A 25,804-nucleotide genomic window follows, 5' to 3' on the forward strand; every position below is an offset into this window, starting at 1 on the left:
GTTATGTTAACTTTCGTCCTAAAATATCATAACCACATTAGGTTTAGTTGGAGCACTTGTACATCTCATTAGAGCATTAAAATCTATATCTATCTATCTATCTATCTATTTATACTATATTAAAAGTATAAAACCCTTAGCAAAGTGTCGTTTGCCTATTTTTCCCTTTAAAACTAGATTTTATACTAGACAAAATAGTCGTTTAATTATTTTTTAAATTTTAGGACTTTAAAATCAATTAAATTTTACTATTAAATTTTTTCTTATTTAAAGCCCATTAATATTAGAGTTATATTGAACTATTCCTATAAGATTCTTTATTATGCAAAACGTGAGTTAGCAAAATTTTTTAGGAGTCAAACACGCAATGAATTCTGAAAATATAAAGATTCAAGACATATGATTTTTCTTACTATTTGAAAATCGAATCTTATTGGAAAAATTATAATTATTCTCAAATATTTAAAAATTAGAATGAGCAAATATTCAGAATTTGAAATAATAAAATTTAAGATATTTCTTTTAATGTTGAAAATAAATAATTAAGCTGTTGAATTAACTTGTTAGAAAACGAATTCAATTCAATTATTTTAACAAATTTATCATACAAGAAAATTATTTGTTAAATTGGAAACACACTTAAAATACATAAAATAAGTTTTTGTAAGAAGAGTATCGACCGTGAAAGAAATCATGAAATATAGCAAAATTAATTATAGTAAAAATGAAGATTCAAATCGGTAAAAATATAAATTTGAAGCAATAAAGTAAAATTGTAGAAGGCAACTAGATTATAAATGAGTTGTCATTTGTTTTGTTACTTGCATTTAGTCCAACAAATGAAAACGTCTTGCTATAATTTTTATACTAAGTTTTTTCTTGCAAAATATTAGTTCAATATTACTCATTCTTTAAACTCTACATTGTCACTATTTTAGAAGGTATAATGCCAACTTTTTTCATTCGCAAATTTTTAAAAGACCAAAAGATTTAATTTTTAATTTGTGTTATTTGATAAATTTTTAAAGAATTGTAAATATTAATAATATTTATAAGTTTCGACATAAGTCCGGACAAAATAACAATAAGGCATCTAAATAAAATTCCTTCATTATATTTATAACTCAAACAAATTATCTAATAATATGTATGTAATTTTTAAAATTTGTGTATTCATTAGTATAGGTACACGCGTAAAGCACGTACCCTAAGACTAATATAAAGAAAATGAAGGAAAACTATAAACTTATTTGCTCTCGAAGATTTAATAGGACAGATGGATCCGGTTTTGTGCTTCTTTTCTTTCCGGTCTTCTTTATATTTTGGCTACATTTGATTTTTAAATAAGGAGAAAATGATCAAAGCATTAAAATTTAATTCTCTGGGGAGGGGAAAAAGTTAAGTACTTATATACATATAAATATAAACTAGATACACTACATCAATTCTTCTTCGAATTCATTTCTCCTTTAAATACTTTTTTAAAGAAAAATATTTTTAGCTCACCTATACTAATAATACAACAATAAAAATTAGAGAAATGCATGCAACTAAGTGTTGATCTAATCCATTTGAATTTGAAGAGTAAAAAAAGTAATTCAATTTTTTGAATTTCAGAAATAATAAGTTGTTTTTAAATTATATAAGATCTTTTACTACTACACAAAGCGCGGATAAATTTATTAGTTAGTGATAAATCTAGTTGAAGGGTAAAGCATTTCTTAGAGCCTGGTTGGATGGGCTTAAAAGATGGTCAAACCAGTTTTTAAATAGTTTTTAACTTGTGGAAGTGTTTGGCAACAAAAAAATGAGTTTAAAAAAAGTTAAAATCTACTTAAAAAAAGCCAAAACTAATAAGTTGAAAAATCTATTTTTTTCTAAATTGGCTTAAAATCCATATTGCTTTGACCAAAGATATTACATTCTTATCCCTTCTAATTTTTCTTAATCCCGAAATTACCCCTAAGTAAAAACCCTACAACATACTATCTGTTTTTTTTTTCCATTCTCCAATATTTGTCAATTTCTTGAAGTTCTTAACGTGAAGCAAACAATAGTTTTTTAAATAATGTTTGATACATTCCAATATTTTGTAAATATTGTTCTTTTGGCTTCTTTTTTTGGTTCCATAATATTTAATTTTTTTGGTCGTTGAATCCTTCCTTCTTTTTTTTAATTGGTGTAACTATATTCTAAAATCAATTCATTCAATGAATTTACGTGTTACCCCTGAATTTGAAGCTATGAACGGAAAATATAATATTATAGTCATCATATTCTTTATAATGTTAACAACTTTAAGAATATTTCAGTCATTTTAACAAGAAAAAGTGCTTCCTAGCACTTGTTTACCAAACACTTCATTAGCTTGTTTTCAGTTTCAACACTTTTATCCAAACACATAACTACTTATTTATAAAATAAGTTTCAGCACTTATAAAGTATTTTTAAGCACTTAACTTAAAAGCTACTTTTAAGTCGATCCAAACGGTACCTTAACAAAATTGACATTACCAAAAGATTTTTTTTAAAACCGAATCTTATATAGGGTTGACTACATATTTTATTTATTTGCTAGGGCTTGCGGAGAAGGGTGCAATATCCTCCTGACTTGCCAAAACGGCCGCCCCTTTTCCCTTTTCACAATCACTTCACTTCAAAACTGTTAATACCCATTAGAGAAGCAGAGAATATTTTGGGAACAAAGTGTAGTTGGGACCAGAAGAAGAAGAGAAGTAGAAAGCAGGATCGGCGTAAGATAGACCTTGCGAATCTTTGAAAAATCGCACTAATAAATCAAATTGATTCTTTTTTTTTTGTTGTTGGCTCCTCCACTATATTTGCGTGTTTCGTACGGTCTATCCAACGCCAATCTGCAATCTTCCTCTCTCCTTTTTTACCAGGTTCTATTCACTCCATTCTAATTTTGGATCCATTTTTATGCCGAAGAATAAACTTTGATTCTAGGGTTTAATACAGTATCTGGGCTGTGTGTTGTTGTATTCATGAAGTTCATAGAGTAGTTGTAGCTCATTTGGGTGTGCATAATTGGTAAAAAATTATTACATTACTGTATTTTTTGTTGCTCATTTAGGTACGCATGAATTGGTAAAAATTATTACAATTCTGTAATGGAGGTAGATGACGGTCGAGGTTCTGAGAAACCCTCATACTGGCTTGATGCTTGTGAGGATATTTCCTGTGATGAGTTTATTCAAGATTTTGTCCCCGTTGAGCCATCAAATCAATTGGGTCCGGTTGATGGTAGTGTTGATCCTTGTTTCTTTGGTGGAATTGATGGGATTCTTGAAAAATTAAAGAATGGTGATGATTCTGCACCTTGTGTGGATCACAATGACAGTAATGGATGTAGTAAAGGTTCAGCTGCAGCTGAAATTATCAAGTACAATGAGCCACAAGTTAACAAGGATAATACTAAGCAGAATGGAAGTGACAGGGGAAAGAAGTCCTTGCATGAAGGAAATGGACTTTCTAGGCATAAGGAACGAGATTATCATGAAGAGAGAAATGGCAAAAGGGCACGACTCCGTGGTGTTAGCCGCGAGAAGAGAGGCCGCGATAGACCACCTTTGGCAGCTAGGAAGAGATTCCGCGACCACGAGAGTGATGAGATCAATAGAGTAGATAGGGATCACAGGAAGAGAAGGGAAAATCATGGTATGAGAGATAGGGATTGGAGGGAAGGAAGGGGCTTTTGGGAAAGGGACAAAGAAAAGAATGAGATGGTATTTCGGGTAGGTTCATGGGAAGCAGATAGAAATCGAGAGGGGAAGTTACTGACTGAGAGGAGCGTTGAACATTCTGGAGCTATTGAGAAGAAAGATGTTAAACCAAAGGAACAAGCTCCCAAGGAGCAAGCACGCAAGTATCAGTTGGATGTACTTGAGCATGCCAGAAAGAAAAATACAATTGCTTTTCTTGAAACAGGAGCAGGAAAAACGCTTATTGCCATCCTCCTCATGAAGAGTCTATGTAATGACTTGCACAAACAGAACAAGAAGATGCTGGCTGTCTTTCTGGTCCCTAAAGTTCCACTTGTTTATCAGGTATTTGTTTAGCACGTCTTCCGCTTACCCATTTTCACAATTGTGTAAACTGGAATTGAATTTGGTTTGTTGTTTTGGAACATAGCAAGCAGAAGTTATTCGTGAGCAAACTGGTTATCAAGTTGGCCATTATTGTGGTGAGATGGGCCAAGATTTTTGGGATGCACGAAGGTGGCAGCGTGAGTTTGAAACTAAACAGGTTGGTTAATGCTTCTCTCTTCTAATTATATATGATTATTGTGATACCATCAAGTTTGCGCACACCTTTTCTTTTTGGGAGAAGGGTATGTATTAAGAAAAAAATAGCACCAAGAGTATAATGAAATTGAGCAAAAATAAGTGTGCACAAAATACAAGTTTGTGCGCACCTGTGTTTGGTGTATCTCATTATATTCTTATCGACCTTGTCGTACCTTTTCTTAACCACTTGGAAGTACAAGTAATGGCTGCTTATGAAGTCATATTGGTGTAAGTTAGCTGATGAAATGTTCTTGTTATCCTTTTTTGGGTGAATCTGTTTCTGAAATTTCTTTAATTCTACTATCCTTTAAAGCGATTTCCGTAAGCTGCTTGGTTTGTAGTTTTGATGTTAAAAATTAAAGCTTTCCTGATTTCCGATCATATATTTTGTGAAAACAACAAAGGTTTCGTCAGTAGAGTTGTGGCAAAAAGCATTTAAAAACGCTCTAGGTGTATCGAGGCTTAAGCGCAAGGCGTAATAAAATAACGGAGGCCAACTGCACAACGAGTAATAATAAAGATCTAAAAATAGGAAAATACAAGAATAGTACTAATACTACTGGTAAGATTATGAGAAACTCTTGACTAGCTATCAACCTGCAACCCTAATACTCGACCTCCACACTTTCCTATCGAGGGTCAATGTCTTCGATAAGTTGGAGTAATGCCATGTCATGCTTAATCACCTCTCCCCAATACTTCTTCGGCCTACCTCTACCCTTCCCCAGATTCGCCATGGCAAACCTCTCACACCTCCTAAGCGGGGCATCTATGTCTCTCCTCTTCACATGCCCAAACAATCTCAACCTCGGTTCCCGCAACTTGTCCTCCACAGGTGCCTCTCCTACTTTGTCCAACTTCATTCCTAATCCTATCTTTCATTGTATGCCCACACATCTATCTCAACATCCTCATTTCTGCTACTTTCATTTTCTGGACATGGGATTTCTTGACTGGCCAACACTTAGCCCCGTACAACATGGTCGGTCTAACTACCACTTTGTAGAACTTGCCCTTAAGTCTTGGTGGCACATTCTTATCACACAAAATACCAGAGGCGAGCCTCTATTTCATCTACCCCTCCACTACGATGTGTAATATCCTCGACAATATCTCCGTGCCTTGGATTATAGACCCAAGATATTTGAAACTATCTTTCTTAGGAATGACTTGTGTATCAAGTTTCACTTTCACTTCGGCTTCATGCGTCCCATCACTAAACTTGCACTCCAAGTATTCTGTTTTCGTTCTGCTCAACTTGAAACCTTTAGACTCCAGGGTCTGTCTCCAAACCTCCAGCCTAGTGTTAACCCGGCCTCGCGTCTCGTCAATCTGCACTATGTCATCAACAAATAGCATACACCATGGCACCTTCCTCTGAATGTGTCACGTCAGCACATCTATGGCTAGATCGAATAAAAACGGGCTAAGAGCGGATCCTTGATGCAACCCCATCACCACAGGGAAATGCTCCGAGTCTCCTTGCACAGCCCTCACCCGAGTCTTAACTCCATCACATGTCCTTAATCACCCTAGTGTATTTTACTGGAACACCATTAGCCTCCAAACATCTCCATAAAAGCTCCCTCAGTACTTTGTCGTAAGCTTTAAAAAAAGCCGAAACGAAGAAAAAGAAGAACATATATGTGATGCAAGAAAAAAAGTAACAACTTCGTTCATAATGATTTCCTTAACAATTAGTGTATCTTTTTTTTGAGATGGTAACATACAATTAATATTTCTTTTTGCCAATATTTATTATTTAGTACCTCTCTTTTCAAGAGGCGCACACCTTAGTGACTTGCCTACACAGAAGTGCATCCTAAGTGAGGCGAAGCGCCAACCCTGAGCTTCAGGGCTTAAGCGTGCCTCAAATGAGCTTTTGACAACTCTGTTCCTCAGAATGTCAGTAATTTTTTAATGTCTGTTATCTCGTCTTGACATTGCTTCAGAAGTATCAAATATAGCCACGGGTCTAACCAATAGGCAATAGATGCAATAACCAGATGGGAAGAATATAACTGTGATGTGGTAATCCATGTTGGACTTGTATGATCATATCATTCATCCAATGCCTTACAAACCACATATTGATAGTCCTATTATTTTCTAAAAAACCCACATATTATGCCATTACAGACTTATTGAAACGTCTAGTAAGTATGTTGTTCACCATACATAGCCAATCATCAATTGGTTTGGTGAACTGCCATTGTTAACTTAGATTTCACTTTTAATTGGTGTAACTATAGTCATTTGTGAATCTTTGTTGATTTTGTGAATAATTGAACTATTCTCTCAATTCTCTGGACACTTACTTCTGAAGTTGTACTTAGATGCCGTGACTTGTGACGCGGGGCATAAATGCATTTGTAGATGTCCTTAAATGTAATGTCAAAACAAACTTAGCTTCTTCATCGGTACAAGTAGAATGAGAATGTCTTTCTAGATGAAGTTTCAGTATCATGTGCAACATTACCTTGATTGGAATTTTGTGATGTTGGAGTTTCTTGACATTTAAGTTATTTTAACCATGGTGGGGAAAGAGCTATATTAGACAGATGTGTGTGTGTTATCTCCTCTCTCCAAAATCTTCATCATCCTTTGTGAAGCAAAACTTATTTAGGCGCTGAAGTTTTGATTCCAAGTCTTCAGTATTATAAAATTACCACAAACTGCCCGGATATTTCACTGTAGGGTCCCACAATCATCTTATCTCTCATCTGGTTAGCAGAGACGCAAAAGGAATGGACTGTATATTGTGAGATTGTACATATTTATAGTTAATCAATGGTTGTAACGTAATTTTTCAGGTGCTAGTGAGCTGAAATTTCAGCAATCTGCTGATACTATGATTGATGTGATTGCAATGCACATGATGAATTAGTTAAAGCTGTCTTGGGGTCTACATGAGTGCATGTTTTTTTGGGACAAGTTGTTGATTTTTGCGGATCCTTTTGTGAATTGTGATTAGGGTTCCTTTGTTTCATGCGCAAACATAGGGTGGGATGTGACACTCCCATTTTAGTGAGGTGCTTGTTAATGAGCGAGTAAGGAAAATTTGTCATATGTTTGTACAGAAAGGATGAAAGATTGGACTAGAATTTTCGTGACTAAAATATACTTGTTGTAAATATATGTAGTAATTACTAATTTTGACCTAAAGACAAGCTATATATAAGATTAAGAGTTAAGGCATAGTATTAGATTTTTTATTTGGATGAATATTAATGTAATATCAACATGTTATCTATGAAATTAGGCATAAAACTAAACAAAAAAGAGAACTTATTGAACAAAATAAAAAGGTAGTACTTTGGCTGGATTTGATGTATTCTGAGGTGAAGGAAGCGAGCGGCACGTGAGTGGGAGAAGGGGGATAGAGAGAAATAGACAAAATTATCCATGGGATAACTTCCCCCCCCCCCCCCCCCTCCTCTTCCCCTCTCTCTTCTCTCATGGGATAAGTTATCCTATGTAATCAATCACAAACTTCTTAAGGTAACTGAATTGATCCTTCCTTTTATCCACCTACTATGCATAAAGAAAATGGTCCCTTATTCGATGAATCTTCAAAAGGTCTTAACTTGATAATCTTAGTGATACTAGAGAGAATGCGGGTGGTGGAGATAATGTCTTCATATTTGCAGTTTACTCAAACAATCAGTGTAATTTTGTTTCTTAATCTCCATGAGAACTTAAAAATTGGAATGAAGGGAGCACGCATCCAAATTCAAACTTATTAATTCACTTGCAGAACAAATAATGCACCAAAATAGTCTGGATATTCTACTGAGTCAGTTTTTCTCTCTTTAAGAAAAATATGTAATTTGTACTAGTGTAATATAAATAGTGTTGCTGAATGCCAATAGAAGTGTCTCCTCTTTCTCCACGGTCACAGTTCACTGTTATGTTCCCGGAAATCTGATCTGCTATTTGTATTCTCTATCTATGTTGCAACCTTCAGAGGGATCCTAATTGCTTCAATTCTGTTCCAATTCTTGTTTTTCAGCTAAAAATCTAGCTAGAATTTTTCTTCTGACAAAATATTCGCTTTCGACTCATAATACATCAAGATAGTGTCAAATATTATTTACAATATGGGTGTTTGTGTAGTCTCATGTTTCTATTCAGTCTAGCGAACTATCTGTGCAAAGAGGCATTCTTCTCTCTAGTCTTTACCCATAGCTACAGTTGTTTGCTGCGTGCATCAGTGTGATCTGATTATCAGATGCTCACTAATGTACCTATGCAAAATAAGATGGAGAATAATTGTCACATCACTAAGTTGTGGGAGTTGGTTGATGGTTGAATTTTCCATTCCTTCTCACTCGAGTGCTTCTGTTTTTTGCAGGTCTTGGTTATGACTGCTCAGATTCTTCTGAACATCTTGAGGCACAGTATAATAAAAATGGAAGCAATTAATCTCCTTATTCTGGATGAATGCCATCATGCTGTGAAGAAGCATCCGTATTCTTTAGTAATGTCTGAGTTCTATCATACAACGCAAAAGGACAAAAGGCCATCTGTTTTTGGCATGACTGCTTCACCTGTTAACTTGAAGGGTAGTCTTTCTTTGCCCTAATAAGACTGAATCTATCAAAAGTGATAGCTTTGAAGATGAAGTTTCCTCTTTCCCTCTTTGTTACTAAATATCAAACTCGGCTTGGTCATGTTTTTCCTTTTGTATTGCTCTGTATTTTCTGAGTTGTATTGATTCTGTCGAAAGGGATTTGTGAACGAAGTCTGCTCTTCCCTTTTCGTATTAAATCTTAAACTTGACTTTATTCATGTTATTTCTGCTCTGTTTCTCTGTATCCTTATTGCCGATTATATTGAGCTACTGCATTTCACAAAATTTGTAATGTCTGCGATTGATATAGGTGTTTCCAGCCAAGTTGATTGTGCAATAAAGATTCGTAATTTGGAAACGAAATTAGATTCAGTCGTCTTTACCATAAAGGACCGCAAGGACCTCGAGAAACATGTGCCAATGCCGTCAGAAGTAGTAGTGGAGTATGATAAAGCTGCTAGTTTGTGGTCCCTTCATGAACAAATAAAACAAATGGAATCAGCGGTTGAAGAAGCTGCACAGTCAAGTTCCAGAAGAAGTAAATGGCAATTTATGGGCGCTCGTGATGCTGGAGCTAGAGAAGAGCTGCGCCAAGTCTATGGTGTATCTGAAAGAACTGAAAGTGATGGGGCTGCTAATTTAATTCAAAAGTTGAGGGCTATCAACTATGCTCTTGGTGAACTGGGACAGTGGTGTGCCTATAAGGTAGTAAATGTTACCACTTTTTTTGTTCCTTATTTTCTTGTAAATAGGTTGTTTTCGCATGCAGCGTCTCCTGAAGCCCTTTTTATTTTGTAGGTAGCACGCTCTTTTTTAACAGCTTTACAAAATGATGAAAGGGCAAGCTACCAGCTTGATGTCAAGTTCCAAGAATCCTACCTGGATAAGGTTGTCTCTCTCTTGCAATGCCAGTTATCAGAGGGAGCAGTTGCAGAAAATGGTAAGATGGATGAAGGTAACAATCCGAATAGTGATTGTGATAGGCCTGATGAGATGGAGGAGGGCGAGCTTCTTGAAAGTCATGGTAAGCACCTGTTACAGTAGTTTAATCATGTGTCCATAATACAAGAATTGCTTAAAAATCATACGTTGAACTTTGTGAATGCAGAGATCATATATTCAATTTTTGCCAGACATTACTGTGTTCAATGTATGCTATATCATAGTGACAATTCTGTGAATGCGGAGAACATATGTTCGATTATTATCTTGTATCACAGTGACCATACTCAATCAGTTGGATATTATGTATATATGCCCTTTAACTGTACCCATTTTGTGCTTGCTTCTTTGTCATGTCTTACCTTCACAAATGTCGGGGTATATATTTGATATGCCTCAGATGTAACACTTGTGCCTATGTATGTTCTTATATCAAGAGAAGCATAAGTTTGCAACAAATGTAAAAAGTTCATTGCTGAGTATATTAAAGTGAGACATTTTGAGGCCTTTTACCAAGAAAAATGTATTCATGATTTCATAAGAAAAATGTACTCATGATCTTTGACATAATTGGAGATGTCTATTGCAGTTGTATCTAGTGGAGAGCATGTAGATGTGACTTTAGGAGCTGCTGTGGCTGATGGGAAAGTGACACCAAAAGTTCAATCATTAATTAAGATACTTCTCAAGTATCAGCATACAGAGGATTTTCGTGCTATAATATTTGTTGAACGTGTTGTGACAGCCTTGGTTCTTCCGAAGGTGCATAGCTGCTTCTTTCACTTTCTTATCAGGAAAGGGCATTGCCATGACACTATCCTATGACAAGTTTTGCTAAGCATGCAGGTTTTTGAGGAGCTCCCTTCACTAAGTTTTATCACTTCATCAAGTTTAATTGGGCATAACAATAGTCAAGAAATGCGAACAGGCCAAATGCAGGACACGATAGCCAAATTTCGAGATGGTCGTGTATGTCTCAGTACCAAGCTATGGACTCAATATCATTGTTATTAGTTTTACATCAGTAACCTGCCAACAGCATTTAGCTGGTTTACACTTTAGTATTGGCAGTAGATTTATGTTATATGATATTATTAGCGGCCGTCACTTATTTATGCATTTTCAAGTTGGAGTTAACTCTTATGTGTGACATGCCTGCCTTTTAAAAACCATTACTGCCTGCCTTGCTATTCTTGAGTTCTTTGTTGAATCTTTGCTGAGAATGAAGCGGTGATTTTGAAATGTGAAGTTGGTTTATTTTATGTTTCTTCTTGTTGTAAGTTGATTAGGTAATTCTAAAACAAGATATAATTTGAATTATCTGCTGCAACTTATGCTGTTGGAAACAGAGTACTAATATCTATAAGGAAGTAAGTTTGGTTGTCTTTCGGTGGCCAACTATTATTCAACTATTAGTAATATCTGTATGGCCTTGTTGCTGCATCTTACTGTTGGGAATTCCTAATTTCATGTAGTCGTTCTACACACAACCGAACCTCTGGAAAGTTTCTCTTCTAGAATCTTTTGGCTGTGTGCCAAAAGCAGCTTGTGTATAGATAATTCTGTTTTCTCCTAATTGTTTGCAAGTATTTTACAGATGAATTTGTTAGTTGCTACTAGTGTTGCTGAGGAAGGACTTGACATACGGCAATGCAATGTTGTTATCCGGTTTGACCTGGCCAAAACTATTTTGGCTTATATCCAGTCTAGGGGTCGTGCCCGTAAGCCTGGATCAGATTATATTTTGATGGTTGAGAGGTATCTGCATTCTTTATGTATTTCAGCACTTCTAATCCTCCTTGTGCACTGTAATGGATTCTAAAGCGATATTATAAATCATTGTTTAGAGATAATTTGTCGCATGAAGCATTTCTGAGGAATGCCAGAAACAGTGAAGAGACATTGCGGAAAGAAGCAATTGAGCGGACTGATATTAGTCATCTCAAAGGTGCGTCCAAGTTGATCTCTGGGGAGGCACCAACAGATTCAGTTTATCAGGTGGAGTCCACTGGAGCTGTTGTGAGCTTAAATTCTGCTGTTGGGCTGATCCACTTCTATTGCTCCCAGCTACCAAGTGACAGGTGGAATTACATACGTACGCCTACTGAGAAATATATTTTAATGATTGGTTTAACTGTTTTTCTGTCTCATTCCAGGTACTCAATTCTCCGTCCTGAGTTTATAATGGAGCGTCATGAGAAGCCAGGTGGCCCTACTGAATATTCATGTAGGCTTCAACTCCCGTGCAATGCACCTTTCGAGAAACTTGAGGGCCCTGTGTGCAGCTCAATGCGCCTTGCCCAGCAGGTCTGCGTTTCCTTTTGTTCTCAATTAACAATTTTGATATACCAGCAGTTAAAAGTAGTCTTGATGCAGGCTGTTTGTTTGGATGCTTGCAAGAAGCTCCACCAGATGGGGGCATTTACAGACATGCTCTTGCCAGACAAGGGAAGCGGGGCAGAGTTGGAGAAAGCTGAACAGGAAGATGAAGGTGATCCAATTCCCGGAACTTCCAGGCACAGGGAATTTTATCCTGAAGGTGTAGCTGATATTCTCAAGGTTAGTGCCTTTGTTCTTCTCTGATTTATTATTCATTATTTAATCAATTATTTTGCTGTACCCTTTTCTTGTTTGAAGACTAAAATTATCAAATGAGAAACAGTCCACTGGAAGCAGGGAAATGAAAATCAAGCAATTTGAAGTATTTGATTGTCTCAGGCTAAATATATTTCAACTTAAGGCGCTTTTGGTTGGAAAAATGATTCTTTTTGAATAAAAACTTTGTTTGTCTTGGTTGAAGAAACCAACTTTATGTCCAAACTCTGGAAGTTTTTTCCGACTTCTTTGATTTGTAGCTTTTCAGTTTTCCAAAGAATTTTGCGAAGTTCGGAAAATGATATAATTTTTTTCCTGGAAACTTGCAAGCAAACAAAGTTGCAAAAGTTGAAAAGCTTTTTGCAACAAAAAAGTAAAAAATGAAAAAATTTCAATCATCTTTTCAATCTAACGCCAGATCTGTTTGGACAATTTCCAAAAAGTAGTTACAGAGGAGTTTCTTGGAGACAGTTTGTGCAAAAGAAAATCTGTTTGGATAGTTATAGGCTTTTGTGAAATATTGTGAGTGTTTTGCTTGTACTAGAAGATATCTTTTACTCAAAAAGTGCCGTAAGGCACTCTTCTACCCAAAAAGTTTCTAAAATTTTATTTAACGTAGCATGCCTTTTTAAAACAAATTTCCTTCAGTTATTTCAAAAAACTCTTATGGCCAGCTGCCCCCTCCATCTTTGCAAGACTTCAAATCTATTTGCCCTGTTGATTTAAGGGTTCTGTTGTTCAAAGTTTACTTTGAGGAATAGCTTCTCTATCCTTCTGTATACGTTTTGCAGATTATTCTTACCCTTCGTAAAGAATGTATTATGTCCTACTCTGTTCACCACAAAATAGGAGAGCAATGATAAGGAAATTAGTAGTAAAGTATAAAATTGTAGACACTATTCTCTTGTACTAGCTCTAGTGTACGTGCGTTGAACACGTACTTAACGTCATTCAATAAAATATGTGTGCAAGAAGAATACGTAAATTAAGTCATCAATGATAAGTTTTAAATGACTACATTATGTTAATATTTTATAACAAGTAACTTAGATTGTAAAAAAAAAATATAGGGATGTTTTCATTTGTTGAAATGAAAAGTAAAAGAAAGAAAAATAATTAATGACAACTCACTTAGAATACATTTTGTTTTCTGATGTTTCATTCTTATGGTTTAAAATTTACATTTTTTAAAATTTGATTCATAGTACCATACGATAACCGATTTACATGATGAATTTTGAAAAGAATGACTCAATTTTTTATTTTTTTTTTGAAAAATAGTTAATTCAAAGACTTTTTTGGTTAAATTAATCTAATGACTTAATTATTTATTCTTAACATTGAAAAAATAATTTATTTTTGTTCAAATCTTAATATTAGCTCATTCCAATTTTACTATAATTATAAATTTTATCCGATAAGAATTTTAGGTTTAGCGAACACAAAAATTGTTATGACATATTATTTTTAGATCTTTATGTTAGTAGAATCATTAACGTTATTGGCTCTTACCAACACTTTTCTTTCTTTTATATTCTTAAATTTAAAATATTTTCTTAGTTAAGCTTACTCCCAAGCATGGTTTAACAACAAAACATTTAGTTGATTTCAAATTCTTAAATAATAGAAAACAATTAAATGACTTATTATTTTTTTTGAAGAAAAATACTCATAAACCTTAAAACACGACTCCTAAAAATGGAAAGAGATAAGGAAAATAAGGACTCCTAAACCAAGAAAAGAAAATAAGGATTACTAAACCTAATATTTTATAAAAATTGTAAACCTAGAAAAGAAAGGAGATTAACAATACAATTATTTATTTTTAAATTAATCTAGAATATTTCTTTTGTATTTTACTTTTGGTTTCGAAGTTGAAACGAAGGCTTATCTTACTCTTCCTTTTCTTCTTAAATTGTCATTATTTCTCCTTTTTAAAACTGTTATATTACGTATAATCCAAATAAGGAAGGTTTTGATACACTTAATATAGTTAATTTTGAAATCTTAAATATTGTGAAAATAATCAGTGTTTTAAAAGGCGTGAGCGTAAGGCGGGGCGTTTTACATATGCCTCAGCGGGGCGTAAGCCCCGAGGCGCGGGACAACGTAAGCCCCATAGGTATTTAATTTTTAATATTTTATAAAATAATATAATGACAGTTAATATTTATAAACAGGTAAAATTGCATAAAAATTGAATAAAACTATATATATGTGTGCTCCATCCCCACAAAAAACTAATCAAAACAATCTATTATACGTTACTTACAAGCACAAGTAATTTGAGTCTAAAATAATAAAGTTTTCTATATGGAGAAACAAAAAGGATGATTAACCTGAACTTTGAATTTGCTGCTATGAAGAAAAATGTAGTTCTCTTTATTTTTGTAAAAAAATTAAATATTCGTTGCTTTTGGGAGATATTAGCATACTAGCGGACAAGATAAAAAATTGTGAAAACCATGAATTATGGCTTAAATCAATAAAAAAGGTCTTTACTTTTAAATTTAATACTTTTGAGTTCCTTTTTAAACCTTTTGAGTAATTACCAAACTGACTTTTGAGAATTTGGGTATTATATGTAGGACTAATTCAACAAATTATGTTTTAATTTGAAAAAGTCTCTGGGGCTTACTCTTTACTAAAAAAACGCGCTCCGAACGCCCGTACGCCTCTTGAGATTTTCGCCCCACACCATCGCCCCGGGGCTTTTTTGGTACGCCTCGCCCCAGAAACGCCTTTTAAAACAGAGAAAATAATTAAATAAAATTCCTATATATTAGGATTATAATTAAAATGACTGTTTTGTCTAGTGCAAAAAATATTTTTAAAGGGTAAAAAAGACGAACGACATTTCGCTAAGGGCCTTCGTGCTTTTAATATAATATAGATAAGTCAGTAGATGCTTTTGCGGGAAGAGTTTGCATTCTGATCTATGCTATGTTATTACAGAAGAGTTTCTGTTCAGTTTTCTCATTAGTAAGTTTAAGGAACAAACTTTGGTTTGATCTCTGACTTTCAATATTCTCAACACAATTATGTGCAACTCCTTTTTCTTCCCTGAAGGGTGAATGGATTTTGTCGGGGAAGGATTCTTGTGACAGCTCAAAGTTGGTTCACCTCTATATGTATGCTATCAAATGTGTGAATATTGGCACCTCGAAGGACCCATTCTTAACTGATGTGTCAGAGTTTGCAATACTGTTTGGCAATGAGCTGGATGCAGAGGTTCGTCTTTTGTTTTGCTTTTTATATCTTAAGCTTAAACATCTATTTACCAAATGTGAATTTATTAATGTTTCTTCCCTCAATAATCATCTTGTTCTCGTATTGGATACAGGTATTATCGATGTCGATGGATTTATTTATTGCTCGGACTGTAGAAACAAAGGCGACTCTTGTCTTCAGAGGGCCAATAGAAGTGACAGAGTCTCAGGTTGAGATTTCTTTTGCTATCTAAGTTATGATGAGTTATTGTTAAGCTTAGCATTTAACTACCTTGAACAAAATTCTAATTTCTGCTGACCGGCAGTTGGCGTCCCTTAAGAGCTTTCATGTAAGAATGATGAGCATTGTATTGGATGTTGATGTTGAGCCATCCACCACTCCTTGGGACCCTGCAAAGGCATATCTATTTGCCCCTGTTACTGGTGATGAATCTGGAGATCCTATAAAAGATATCAACTGGGATCTTATTAAAAAAATTACTAAAACTGATGTATGGAGCAATCCTCTTCAGAAAGCTCGTCCAGATGTATATCTTGGCACCAGTGAACGTGCTCTTGGTGGAGATCGAAGGGAATATGGCTTTGCGAAATTGCGACATGGTATGGCATTTGGATTGAAGTCTCATCCTACATACGGTGTTAGAGGTGCTATTGCAAACTTTGATGTGGTCAAAGCATCTGGATTGGTCCCTCACCGGAGTAGCCTTGATTTGGTTGAAGTTGATTCGAGTAAAGACAAGATAATGATGGCTGACTGTTGTCTTAGAGCAGAAGATATTGTAGGGAGAATTGTCACTGCAGCTCATTCTGGAAAGAGATTTTATGTTGATTGCATTCCCAATGATATGACTGCAGAGAACTCATTTCCTAGGAAAGAAGGTTACCTAGGTCCTCTTGAGTACAGCAGTTATGCTGCTTATTACAAGCAAAAGTACGTTATCACCCATATCTTAGTGTCTCCTTTTCTTTTCCCACGTCCTTAGAAGTTTGAACCATGGTTTCTTAAATTCTGCTGCTAACAAATGCTTAATTATTTGCAAGGATTGGGTGGTTTCAGTGCACCTTGGTTGTACTTGAATAATAAAAGGCTTCTCATTTTAAAGGCTGAATTACTTTCAAGGGTGGGATAAGTTGGCTTTTTGGAGCAACTGGCCTACACTTTTTCCCTTATCCGCTATTTGGAAGTCCTAGATTTGGGAAGTTCTTTTCTTCAATTGTTTTCAAGTACAACCTTGGTGCATTTGGCTATCCAGTCCAATTTGTATGCAGGTATGGAGTTGATTTGGTCTATAAAAAGCAGCCTCTATTAAGAGGCCGTGGTGTTTCATATTGCAAGAACCTTCTGTCACCACGATTTGAACATTCAGAAGGTCTGCTTATACTTTACCTGTTTCCTTTTTTTCTGACTGAGCTTGTCTCTTGTTCATGTCATTTTTTGGTAATTGTGGAATTAATTTTTGTAGAACACGAGGGTGAACTTGAAGAAGCTACTGACAAAACATATTATGTTTTCCTCCCTCCTGAGCTCTGCTTTTTACATCCACTTCCTGGATCCCTTGTTCGGGGTGCTCAGAGATTGCCCTCGATCATGAGGAGGGTTGAGAGCATGCTGCTTGCTGTTCAGCTTAAGGATATGATTGGTTACCCTGTCCCAGCACTGAAGGTAAAATAAAGCTCTGATTATTTTCTGGAGTTTGTCTTTACGACTTCATTTGATGCCTAAGCCTTTTGTTATACAGATCTTGGAAGCATTGACAGCTGCTTCCTGCCAAGAGACTTTCTGCTATGAAAGAGCAGAGCTTCTTGGAGATGCCTATCTGAAATGGGTTGTTAGTCGGTATCTTTTCCTTAAATATCCTCAGAAACATGAAGGCCAACTCACCAGGATGAGACAACAATTGGTAAGCAACATGGTCTTGTACCAATATGCCTTAAATAAGGGACTCCAATCATACATCCAAGCAGATCGATTTTCTCCATCGAGATGGGCCGCTCCAGGGGTGTTGCCTGTGTATGACGAGGACACCAATGAAGAGGAGTTGTCCATATTTGGTCATGAAATAACAGAAAATGGGACTGTAGCAGCAAAGACACTTGCTGCTGATGAGTTTGAAGATGAGGAAGCTGAAGAAGGTGAGCTTGATACCGATTCAGGTTCGTATCGTGTACTCTCTAGCAAGACGATGGCTGATGTTGTGGAATCACTGATTGGCGTATATTATGTTGATGGTGGAAAGTATGCTGCAAACCACTTCATGAAATGGATCGGGGTTGAGGTTGATTTCGACTTCAAAGAGACTGAGTACTCTATTAGGCCTTATAGCATTCCCGAGAATGTACTCAGGAGTGTTGACTTTGATAAATTACAAGGTGCTCTGAACATCAGCTTCAATGATAAAGGCCTACTGCTAGAAGCAATTACTCATGCTTCACGCCCGTCTTCTGGGGTCTCCTGTTATCAAAGACTGGAGTTTGTGGGTGATGCAGTACTAGATCATCTCATCACGAGGCACTTGTTCTTTACATACACAGATCTTCCCCCTGGCCGATTAACCGACTTGAGAGCTGCAGCTGTGAACAATGAGAATTTTGCACGTGTTGCGGTTAAACACAGCCTTCATTTACACCTTCGTCATGGATCCAGTGCTCTAGAAAAGCAGGTTGTTTAACTTTGCTTCCGCTTTGCATACTCAATTTTTTGTCAGTATTGGACTTTCTCCTTTTGCAAAGAATGTATGCCAATGCCTTTTTTTTCCCCTTTTTGTCCAGATTCGTGACTTTGTGAGTGAGGTTAAGAATGAACTATCGAAACCAGGTTTCAACTCCTTTGGTTTAGGGGATTGCAAAGCTCCTAAAGTTCTTGGTGATATTTTTGAATCAATTGCTGGGGCTATTTTTCTTGACAGTGGGTGTGATACTGCAGTTGTGTGGAAGGTTAGTTTCAAAGGCCTTGTAATAATTAACCTCATTATCCAGCTGTCCTGTTATTGGCGAATGAATTCTGGTAGGGATGTCAGCTCACTTGATTCGTGAATTTTCTCAGGTTTTTCAACCATTGTTGCATCCAATGGTCACACCAGAAACACTGCCGATGCATCCAGTTCGTGAACTACAAGAACGCTGTCAACAACAAGCTCAAGGCTTAGAGTACAAAGCGAGTCGAAGTGGGAATATAGCTACAGTTGAAGTATATGTTGATGGTATTCAGGTTGGAATGGCTCAGAATCCTCAAAAGAAAATGGCACAGAAGTTGGCTGCCAGGAATGCCCTTGTTGTGTTGAAAGAGAGGGAGGAAGCCGAAGCTAAGAAGGCTGAAGATGGGAAGAAAAAGAAGAACGGAAACCCGTCGTATACCAGGCAGACATTGAATGATATATGCTTACGTAGAAATTGGCCTATGCCACTGTATCGGTAAGAAGTGTTTTTACATTTTAGCTTTCTACCTACATGCTATTGCACTATGATATTGTTGGTGAACAAAAATGTCTGTATCCTCACTCTGAATTGCAAACTGAATCAATAATTTGGTGTTTTTCAGAAGTGTGCACGAGGGTGGCCCAGCACATGCAAAGAGGTTTACATATGGTGTACGCGTAAATACTTCGGACAAAGGATGGACAGATGAATGTATCGGGGAACCTATGCCGAGTGTAAAGAAAGCCAAGGATTCTGCAGCGTCTCTACTACTGGAACTCTTAAATAGATGGTATTCATGAACCCTTTTACAGATATTGCAGTCTTCTATTGCTTATCAGGATACCTATTCCCTGCAAAACAAGCTTACATAATGTCTGTCTCTACTAAAAATTTGGGCCCTAAACTCCTTGTAAGATATGCTTTTGTTACTAGCATCCAACATAAGCTGCCTCATTATCCCACAAAAATTTGAAGTCTTTGGAATGAAAGACAAATGTTACGTTAAAATCTCCAATTGATCTGCCCTTTTTTATTCTTGCATGGGGTTAATTGTTGCATTTTCTGAGGCTTTTTGGAAGAATTTTTGGTTTTGCAAAATGAAATTTCCGTGGAGAATGACGTTTTTCGGGTGTTTTGATAGATTAGTCATATAATTATCGGTTAGTTAGGTGTTAGATTATTGATCCAGCCAATGAATCTCTTCTTCTGTGCCTCTTATCCACTCTCTTTTAGTACGGAATTTAATGAATTTGTACTTCAAAATGTGCGAGGAGCGTATTTTATTGATTTATTTTTCTTCAAGATTTTGTTGGGAGTTCCATGTCATTGGAACAGTACGGTCATATTATTTGTCCGTTAAGGTTATTGCACCCCTCCTAAGAAAGAGACTCAAGTTTAAACTACTTTTTATCTCGTCATAAACATTTCATTGTTAATACTCTATTAATTGGAGCTGTAAGGATGAGTTAGGAAAAAAGCAATGAATGCTTGTACTTTTAAAAATAACATTTTATAACAAATTAAGCTTGTCAAAATGATTACTCCTATTATTTTGAGACCGGAAGTAGTAAAGCCACAAGGGATAACCTTGACTATAATTTTACCTTCTCAACCATGGCAACTTAATGAATTGCTAATGTAGAGAAATTGTGCTACTTTATTTTTTAATAATTTAAAATTCTGCAATGCCGATCAGGGCTTCAAGTGTTTACTTCTGTGCCATGTCACCAATTCCAAATTTCCAATTCAATAATTTGGTAAAAACAAGCTTTTCCGAATAATACGGAATTTACTACTTCCGGAAAGAACTGGTGTAAGGATATGCACTCAAGACCCAGGGTTAGGCCATTCATTGTGTTGTGAGCAAATTTTGGAGAACAGGGTTCAAAATTCTTGTGAAGACAAAATACTAGGTAGTTTCTTTCTATTTGTCTAAGCCTTGGCAGATAGAGTTGTTTGGTATATGTGTTGATGAGAGGTAATATGTATCTGGTAAAGTAGTTGACGTGCGCACAAGTTGGTCCGAAATTTTTTGAATGATAAGGATGCGAAGTTGCAATTGACTTGTTCAAGACATTTAGATGTTTTAGAGAATTAGTTCTAGGAAGGCGCCAACACATTACTAAGAAACGTTAGTCTCACTAATCACTACAGTTTTCTTATAAACTGACACGCTTTTACACTATCATCTATCTAAGTTTAGTTTATGGTAAGTGTAGATTGGTAATCTGGCAAGTGATCTACTACAACATGACAAAAGATTATGCTGTACAATCAGAGAAACGCCTGGTCAATTTGACATTGAATACTTAGTATAAGGTACAGTGAGTATCATTGTAGTGAACAGTTTCAATGACAGGTAACTGGATTGAAGACATTCAACAACAACAACAAATTCATAAAGGGTGTTCAATATATTCCGGTAGACCTCTAAAACTTAATATTTTATTTCTCGATGAAGGGTAGTGAGTATCATTGTAGTGAACAGTTTCAATGACAGGTAAACTGGATTGAAGACATTCAACAACAACAAAAAACCCATAAAGGGTGTTCAATATATTCTGGTAGACCTCTAAAACTTAATATTTTATTTCTCGATGAAACAAGTGTGTACGTAGATCTTACCCTTACCTTTAAGAAGACAGAGAGGTTGTTTCCGGTAGACCCTCGGCTCAGGAAATATGAAAGGAAGGGGCAACAACCAGCAAACCAAACGCAAATCTGAAGCGAAAATACAAAACTAAAACTAAGTAATGCAATCAGAAAACCGAAACGAGAGCAACAAGTAATAACAGAAGTCTAGGAATATGAAAATAATATGAAAATACACGACTGACACTAATAATGTACAAAAGCTACTGTTACAAACGGATTGAAGACATTGAGGTTTTGGAAAATTTTATTAAAACAAGAGATTGCTTGTGTATACTTAAGAGAAAGCAGGAGGAGATAACTACATAATTACTGCAAGTGTTTAATGATGATAAAAGCCCAAGAATGTTATTTTGATAGTGGCTTTTATTCAGAACAGCAGGGGCTTAAGAGAAGCCTCTGGCAGGGACATGTATAGAATCAGGAGACATAGATATCATCTGAAGAAGACTTGAATTGGAAAAAGTTTCTTCAAGATTATGAGTCGACGGACATCTCCTACTTCTACCATCAACTCCATCTTTTGATATGTGAACCAGTTCTTTTGCAACATCTCCCATGTGAAATTTGCCATCTTGGGAACCAAATATTATGCATCTTGTTGCAAGGTCTGCAACTATCTCTATCTGCTCCCTTCGAAAAATAGGCTGCTCGTGATAATAAAGATGTGGATCTACAATCTCTTCTAACTTCCCGCTTGTTATCTTCTGTAAAGCCGTCTTTGATGGAACATGATCCGATCTGCTACCTGTGATAACCTCCAAAAGGACCAATCCAAAGTTGTAAACGTCGTTTTGCTTTTTGTAATCAGTGCTTGTATTTGTGGAGAGCTCGAGTCCAAAGAGTTTCACGGTCAAGTCCTCATCTAGGAAGATGCAACTGGCATTAAGTTCATGATGTACAATGGGGGGATAAACCTCAGATTGGAGGAATGCAAGAACATTTGCTGTTTCAGCAACAATGTTTATTCTCTGGTGCCAATCAAGACCTCTTTTTGTCTCATCTTTAGCTCGAAAAAGATGTTCCCCGAGCGTTCCATTAACAGGATAAGCATACACCACTAATGGGGTGTATCCAGAATCAACAGACCATCCAATAATCTGGGCAATATTCTTGTTTGAAACAGCATGTAATGCCTCCACTCGGGACAAAACCTCGACAAGTTCTCGTTCACTATCACATTGTAGTCTGTGTACAGCTATAGCTGATCCTTCCACTAGAGTTCCAGAATATAGTGTAGCTTTGCCACCATGATCAAGAAGTATTTGATCATCTTGAAAACCTTTAGTGGCCTGCTCTAGCTCATAGTAAGTAAACATTCGGATAGTACAAGGTTTCTGGAATGAGATGTTACCCTGACTGCGAGTCATACTAGGATGATCGAATATGTCTGTCTTCATAGGCCGTCGTAAAACACAGAAAAGTGCTGTCAAGGAGGTGATGGTGAGCGCTGAAGTGAGTACTCCTGTGCATATGTAGACAATTGCTGTGAGTCTATCTCATCTCTAGAAAATTAAAGAAATTAATCTTTGATATAAGACACAACATCGCGAGTTTAACTTTTATATACAGTTAAACGAATTTTTACGTTATCAAGTCACTAAATGATAGCTACAGGTAACCGTTTATAAAAAGTGAGATTAGTAACCTAAAAACAAGGGAGGTTACTTGTTACAACATGTTAGATATACGGTTAATATAAAAGTATTTTACTATTAGTACATATAAGTTATAAGTTAAATCCCAACACTGTCCCCAATCAAGGCAGATTACCTGTCTAAATTTATTGACCTTCCTATTTAACTTCCATACACTAACAATGTAATTTTTTTTTTAATATTATAAGGTCATTCAAAAGATAACTAAAGGTAAACATCCATAACAAGGAAGATAAATAACATAGAATAAGGCAAATTACAAGCTAAAACAGGTTAAAACGCAGTACTGGTGTAGAATTTGTTTACAATGTTGTGTATATATTTTGAATCCTAAAAATAAAGAGTCTTAACTTTTGTGCACTAACAGTGTAATTCTTTTTGTACTATGAGATTAAGATGACATGCAACAAGATGTAACTATTTAAAAATGGATGTGTGTAGTTCCAAGATGTGATAATGGAAAAATGAGTTCAATCGAGCATAGTAAATCCAGTGCAGTTATTTCAATACCTCCTGCTTTCTGTTATGAGTTAAAACATGCCGAATTCAATTGAAATTACTGTCACTAGTACAGAGTACAGACCAGCTAGAATTACTGCTTTCCTTCTACCATGACTTGTTGAAGAACATGCTTTTCCATATGCTTCCTTTCCTTCTTTAGTGCAAGCTGCCAAAGAACTCACATTGATTAAAAGCCAATCATGGATAATAAACTATTTTCCAATATTGATGATAATAGATCACTGTTATATGGTCATGAGTTTAACTTCTGTGCACTGCTGTCAGGTTAAGATATAACCTTTTAAAGTAATTCTTATTTGGTAATCTAAAATCACTAAAAATAACTAGAATTAGTTACGAACTCCATCACTAATCTGTCACGAAATCGTTCATAACTAATAGAATTTCTTAATAATCCGTCGCTAAATTGGATTAGGGACGATTTTTTCTATTTAGTTACAGAATTTATCCGTCGCTAATTCCTCTTTTTTTTTAGCAATGAATGTAGTAAACAACGAGGTATCATCAGTTAAAATACGCTGATGTTGTAAAAATTCTTTACAAAGGAGTTTAACTTCTATTAACTAACAGTGTATAGTCTTTTATACTATCAGTTTAAGATGACCTCTAAAAATATAATGATTGATAACTGTCTATAAGTAATTCTAATTTGGTAACCTAACATGCTATAACTGGTTAAAAGGAACTGATAGTGTAATTTTTTTTCAACACTATCAATGTATATAAGTTAAGTTAATGGAGTTTAACGTGTGTATATTAACTATCTATAGTAAGGTTGTTTAAAAGAACTCACATTGGAGACATCCAATTCCAACAGCAAAACCATCACCTACAAATCCATCTTGGCATTTGCATCTAATACCAGAAGCAACAGTAGTTGCATTGACAATATCAGCATTAGTAGCACAAGTTGCTGTGGTTGAATTTCTTGGAACAGCCCACTCTAACTTAATACCACGTTTGCCTACTTGATTTCCAGATAAAACAACCCAAGACGAAAATCCCCTGCATCCAAACTGCGAAAAAGTAGAGAAACCATCTCTCTGATCCGCATTCCAAACGCTGTGATCAGATAACGGGTAGCAACACGCAGGGTAACTACCCGGAGATCCATCACAACGAGGCATTATGTTTTTCTCGCAATCTGATTTGCACAAAGATGAATCCTCACAGTCGTAGAGCCCTAAGATATTATCTCTAGATATGCCAAAGTAGTTATTTCCTTTAAATCCGAAGGATTTGAGGTCGTTGTATTGACGACAAAAAGTGGTATTTGGGAAATCTACGAGCATGCCATCGGAGAAGAAGTGAAGAATTTGATATGTTTGAGAACCAATGTTGAGGAAAAGTGAAGTGGAGTTTATACAAGAAAGGCGAAATGCATCAGAAAGTGAAGAGCCACAGTTGGATTGGTTCATGTAGAATGGAAATGGTATGTGAAAATTCCCACATTTCTCTCCACAAGCTTCTTCATGATGCGTTTCTTGCCAAGTATTATTCTGATGGTCATTTTCTTCTTGTCGATCTTCGACTTTATGTGAGAGAGAATACGTTCCACTGCTAAGTAGTAGTGTAACTATAAAGAGAAAAGCGAAAAATCGCAGGGGTAACATGCTCCTGGTGGCTTTTGACTAATAACTTTGCTCCAAGCAAGTGAAACTAACGGTCCGAAAGAGTTTACGATTTAATCTAGAGAAGTAGAACTCAAAAGGTTGGCCAAGATTGTGTCCTTTCGAGCAAACAAGGTCCTGTTTTGAGTGGAGGCAGTAGATTAAAGGCATAGGACAACGGAACTTAGAAGGATGAGAGAGGTAAGTAGTAAGATATATGTAAAAACACTTAGAAGCATGTCGGACAATGGAACGACCAAGAATATGTCATTTACCTATACCTTACACCTTCTTGTGTGCCTATAAGCTTGACTTTCTAGTTATAGAATGTACTTCTCTTTCTTGCAAATTGAACCTAGTCAAGTTCAACGGAGGAGAAAGGAAAAAGACCTTTCTAATGTACGAACACACTGAAGTTCCTCGTTTCTAAATTTTCCTACAATGTTCATTTCTTCAAAAAAGAAATAGCACTATAAAAGAAAGCTAAAAGATATTGGCGAAGAAGTTATATTCTCCTCTATAATCTTGCCAATAGATTACTTTGCTACCTCTCTTGTATAGACCAACAATCTTTTGATATCCACACCATGTACATTTCTTCTAAAAATATTGCATGAAGATGCAAAAGGACTAAAAATACAAAAGATTTTCACTATCTTTCTCGTTTAACTATTATTTGTATGGAAATCTTGAATTTAGCTTGAAATGAGGAGTTTATTTTGGAAGTAAGGAAAGGGAAGACAATTGGTCTGAGGAATAGGGTACATCCTTGCAACTGGAGTTGTGCCAAATGGGAACG

General features: G+C 35.8%; 2 protein-coding genes across 3 annotated transcripts; one reads left to right on the forward strand and one right to left on the reverse strand.

Annotated features, from left to right (window-relative positions):
• Nucleotides 1-2,576: 2,576 nt before the first annotated feature.
• Nucleotides 2,577-19,571, forward strand: LOC107802196 (endoribonuclease Dicer homolog 1). Of its 2 annotated transcripts, XM_016625653.2 has the most exons (21): nt 2,577-2,903; nt 3,095-4,067; nt 4,153-4,266; nt 8,662-8,872; nt 9,191-9,585; nt 9,679-9,904; nt 10,412-10,584; nt 10,669-10,791; nt 11,420-11,580; nt 11,670-11,903; nt 11,979-12,129; nt 12,199-12,381; nt 15,487-15,648; nt 15,761-15,856; nt 15,953-16,578; nt 16,917-17,017; nt 17,111-17,310; nt 17,387-18,307; nt 18,417-18,581; nt 18,691-19,058; nt 19,186-19,571. In XM_016625653.2, exons 2-21 carry the CDS (start codon nt 3,132-3,134, stop codon nt 19,361-19,363), a joined length of 5,724 nt encoding a protein of 1,907 aa, XP_016481139.2. In that variant the 5' UTR covers nt 2,577-2,903; nt 3,095-3,131; the 3' UTR covers nt 19,364-19,571. The 2 variants fall into 2 exon arrangements, with proteins under 2 accessions (XP_016481139.2, XP_075103010.1); XM_075246909.1 differs by having other exon boundaries at nt 2,577-4,067.
• Nucleotides 19,572-21,119: 1,548 nt separating this feature from the next.
• LOC107802195 (probably inactive receptor-like protein kinase At2g46850) lies at nt 21,120-25,644 on the reverse strand. Its single transcript, XM_016625652.2, has 3 exons — nt 24,189-25,644; nt 23,457-23,540; nt 21,120-22,680 (listed from the first exon to the last, which is right to left on the reverse strand). Exons 1-3 carry the CDS (start codon nt 25,006-25,008, stop codon nt 21,602-21,604), a joined length of 1,983 nt encoding a protein of 660 aa, XP_016481138.2. The 5' UTR covers nt 25,009-25,644; the 3' UTR covers nt 21,120-21,601.
• Nucleotides 25,645-25,804: the final 160 nt, after the last annotated feature.

The sequence above is a fragment of the Nicotiana tabacum genome, chromosome 23 (assembly GCF_000715075.1).
Source record: "Nicotiana tabacum cultivar K326 chromosome 23, ASM71507v2, whole genome shotgun sequence".
Classification (NCBI taxonomy): Eukaryota; Viridiplantae; Streptophyta; class Magnoliopsida; order Solanales; family Solanaceae; genus Nicotiana; species Nicotiana tabacum.

Bases quoted from the DNA above. Each gene is read 5' to 3' on its own strand.
- LOC107802195 (XM_016625652.2), bottom strand. From the start codon at position 25,008: ATGTTACCCCTGCGATTTTTCGCTTTTCTCTTTATAGTTACACTACTA. The intron at 23,541-24,188 runs GTGAGTTCTTTT...GTTCTTTGGCAG, and splicing joins TGGAATTGGATGTCTCCAAT to CTTGCACTAAAGAAGGAAAG. The intron at 22,681-23,456 runs GTCTGTACTCTG...ACATATGCACAG, and splicing joins GAAAGCAGTAATTCTAGCTG to GAGTACTCACTTCAGCGCTC.
- LOC107802196 (XM_075246909.1), top strand. From the start codon at position 3,132: ATGGAGGTAGATGACGGTCGAGGTTCTGAGAAACCCTCATACTGGCTT. The intron at 4,267-8,661 runs GTTGGTTAATGC...TGTTTTTTGCAG, and splicing joins GTGAGTTTGAAACTAAACAG to GTCTTGGTTATGACTGCTCA. The intron at 18,582-18,690 runs GTTAGTTTCAAA...GAATTTTCTCAG, and splicing joins ATACTGCAGTTGTGTGGAAG to GTTTTTCAACCATTGTTGCA.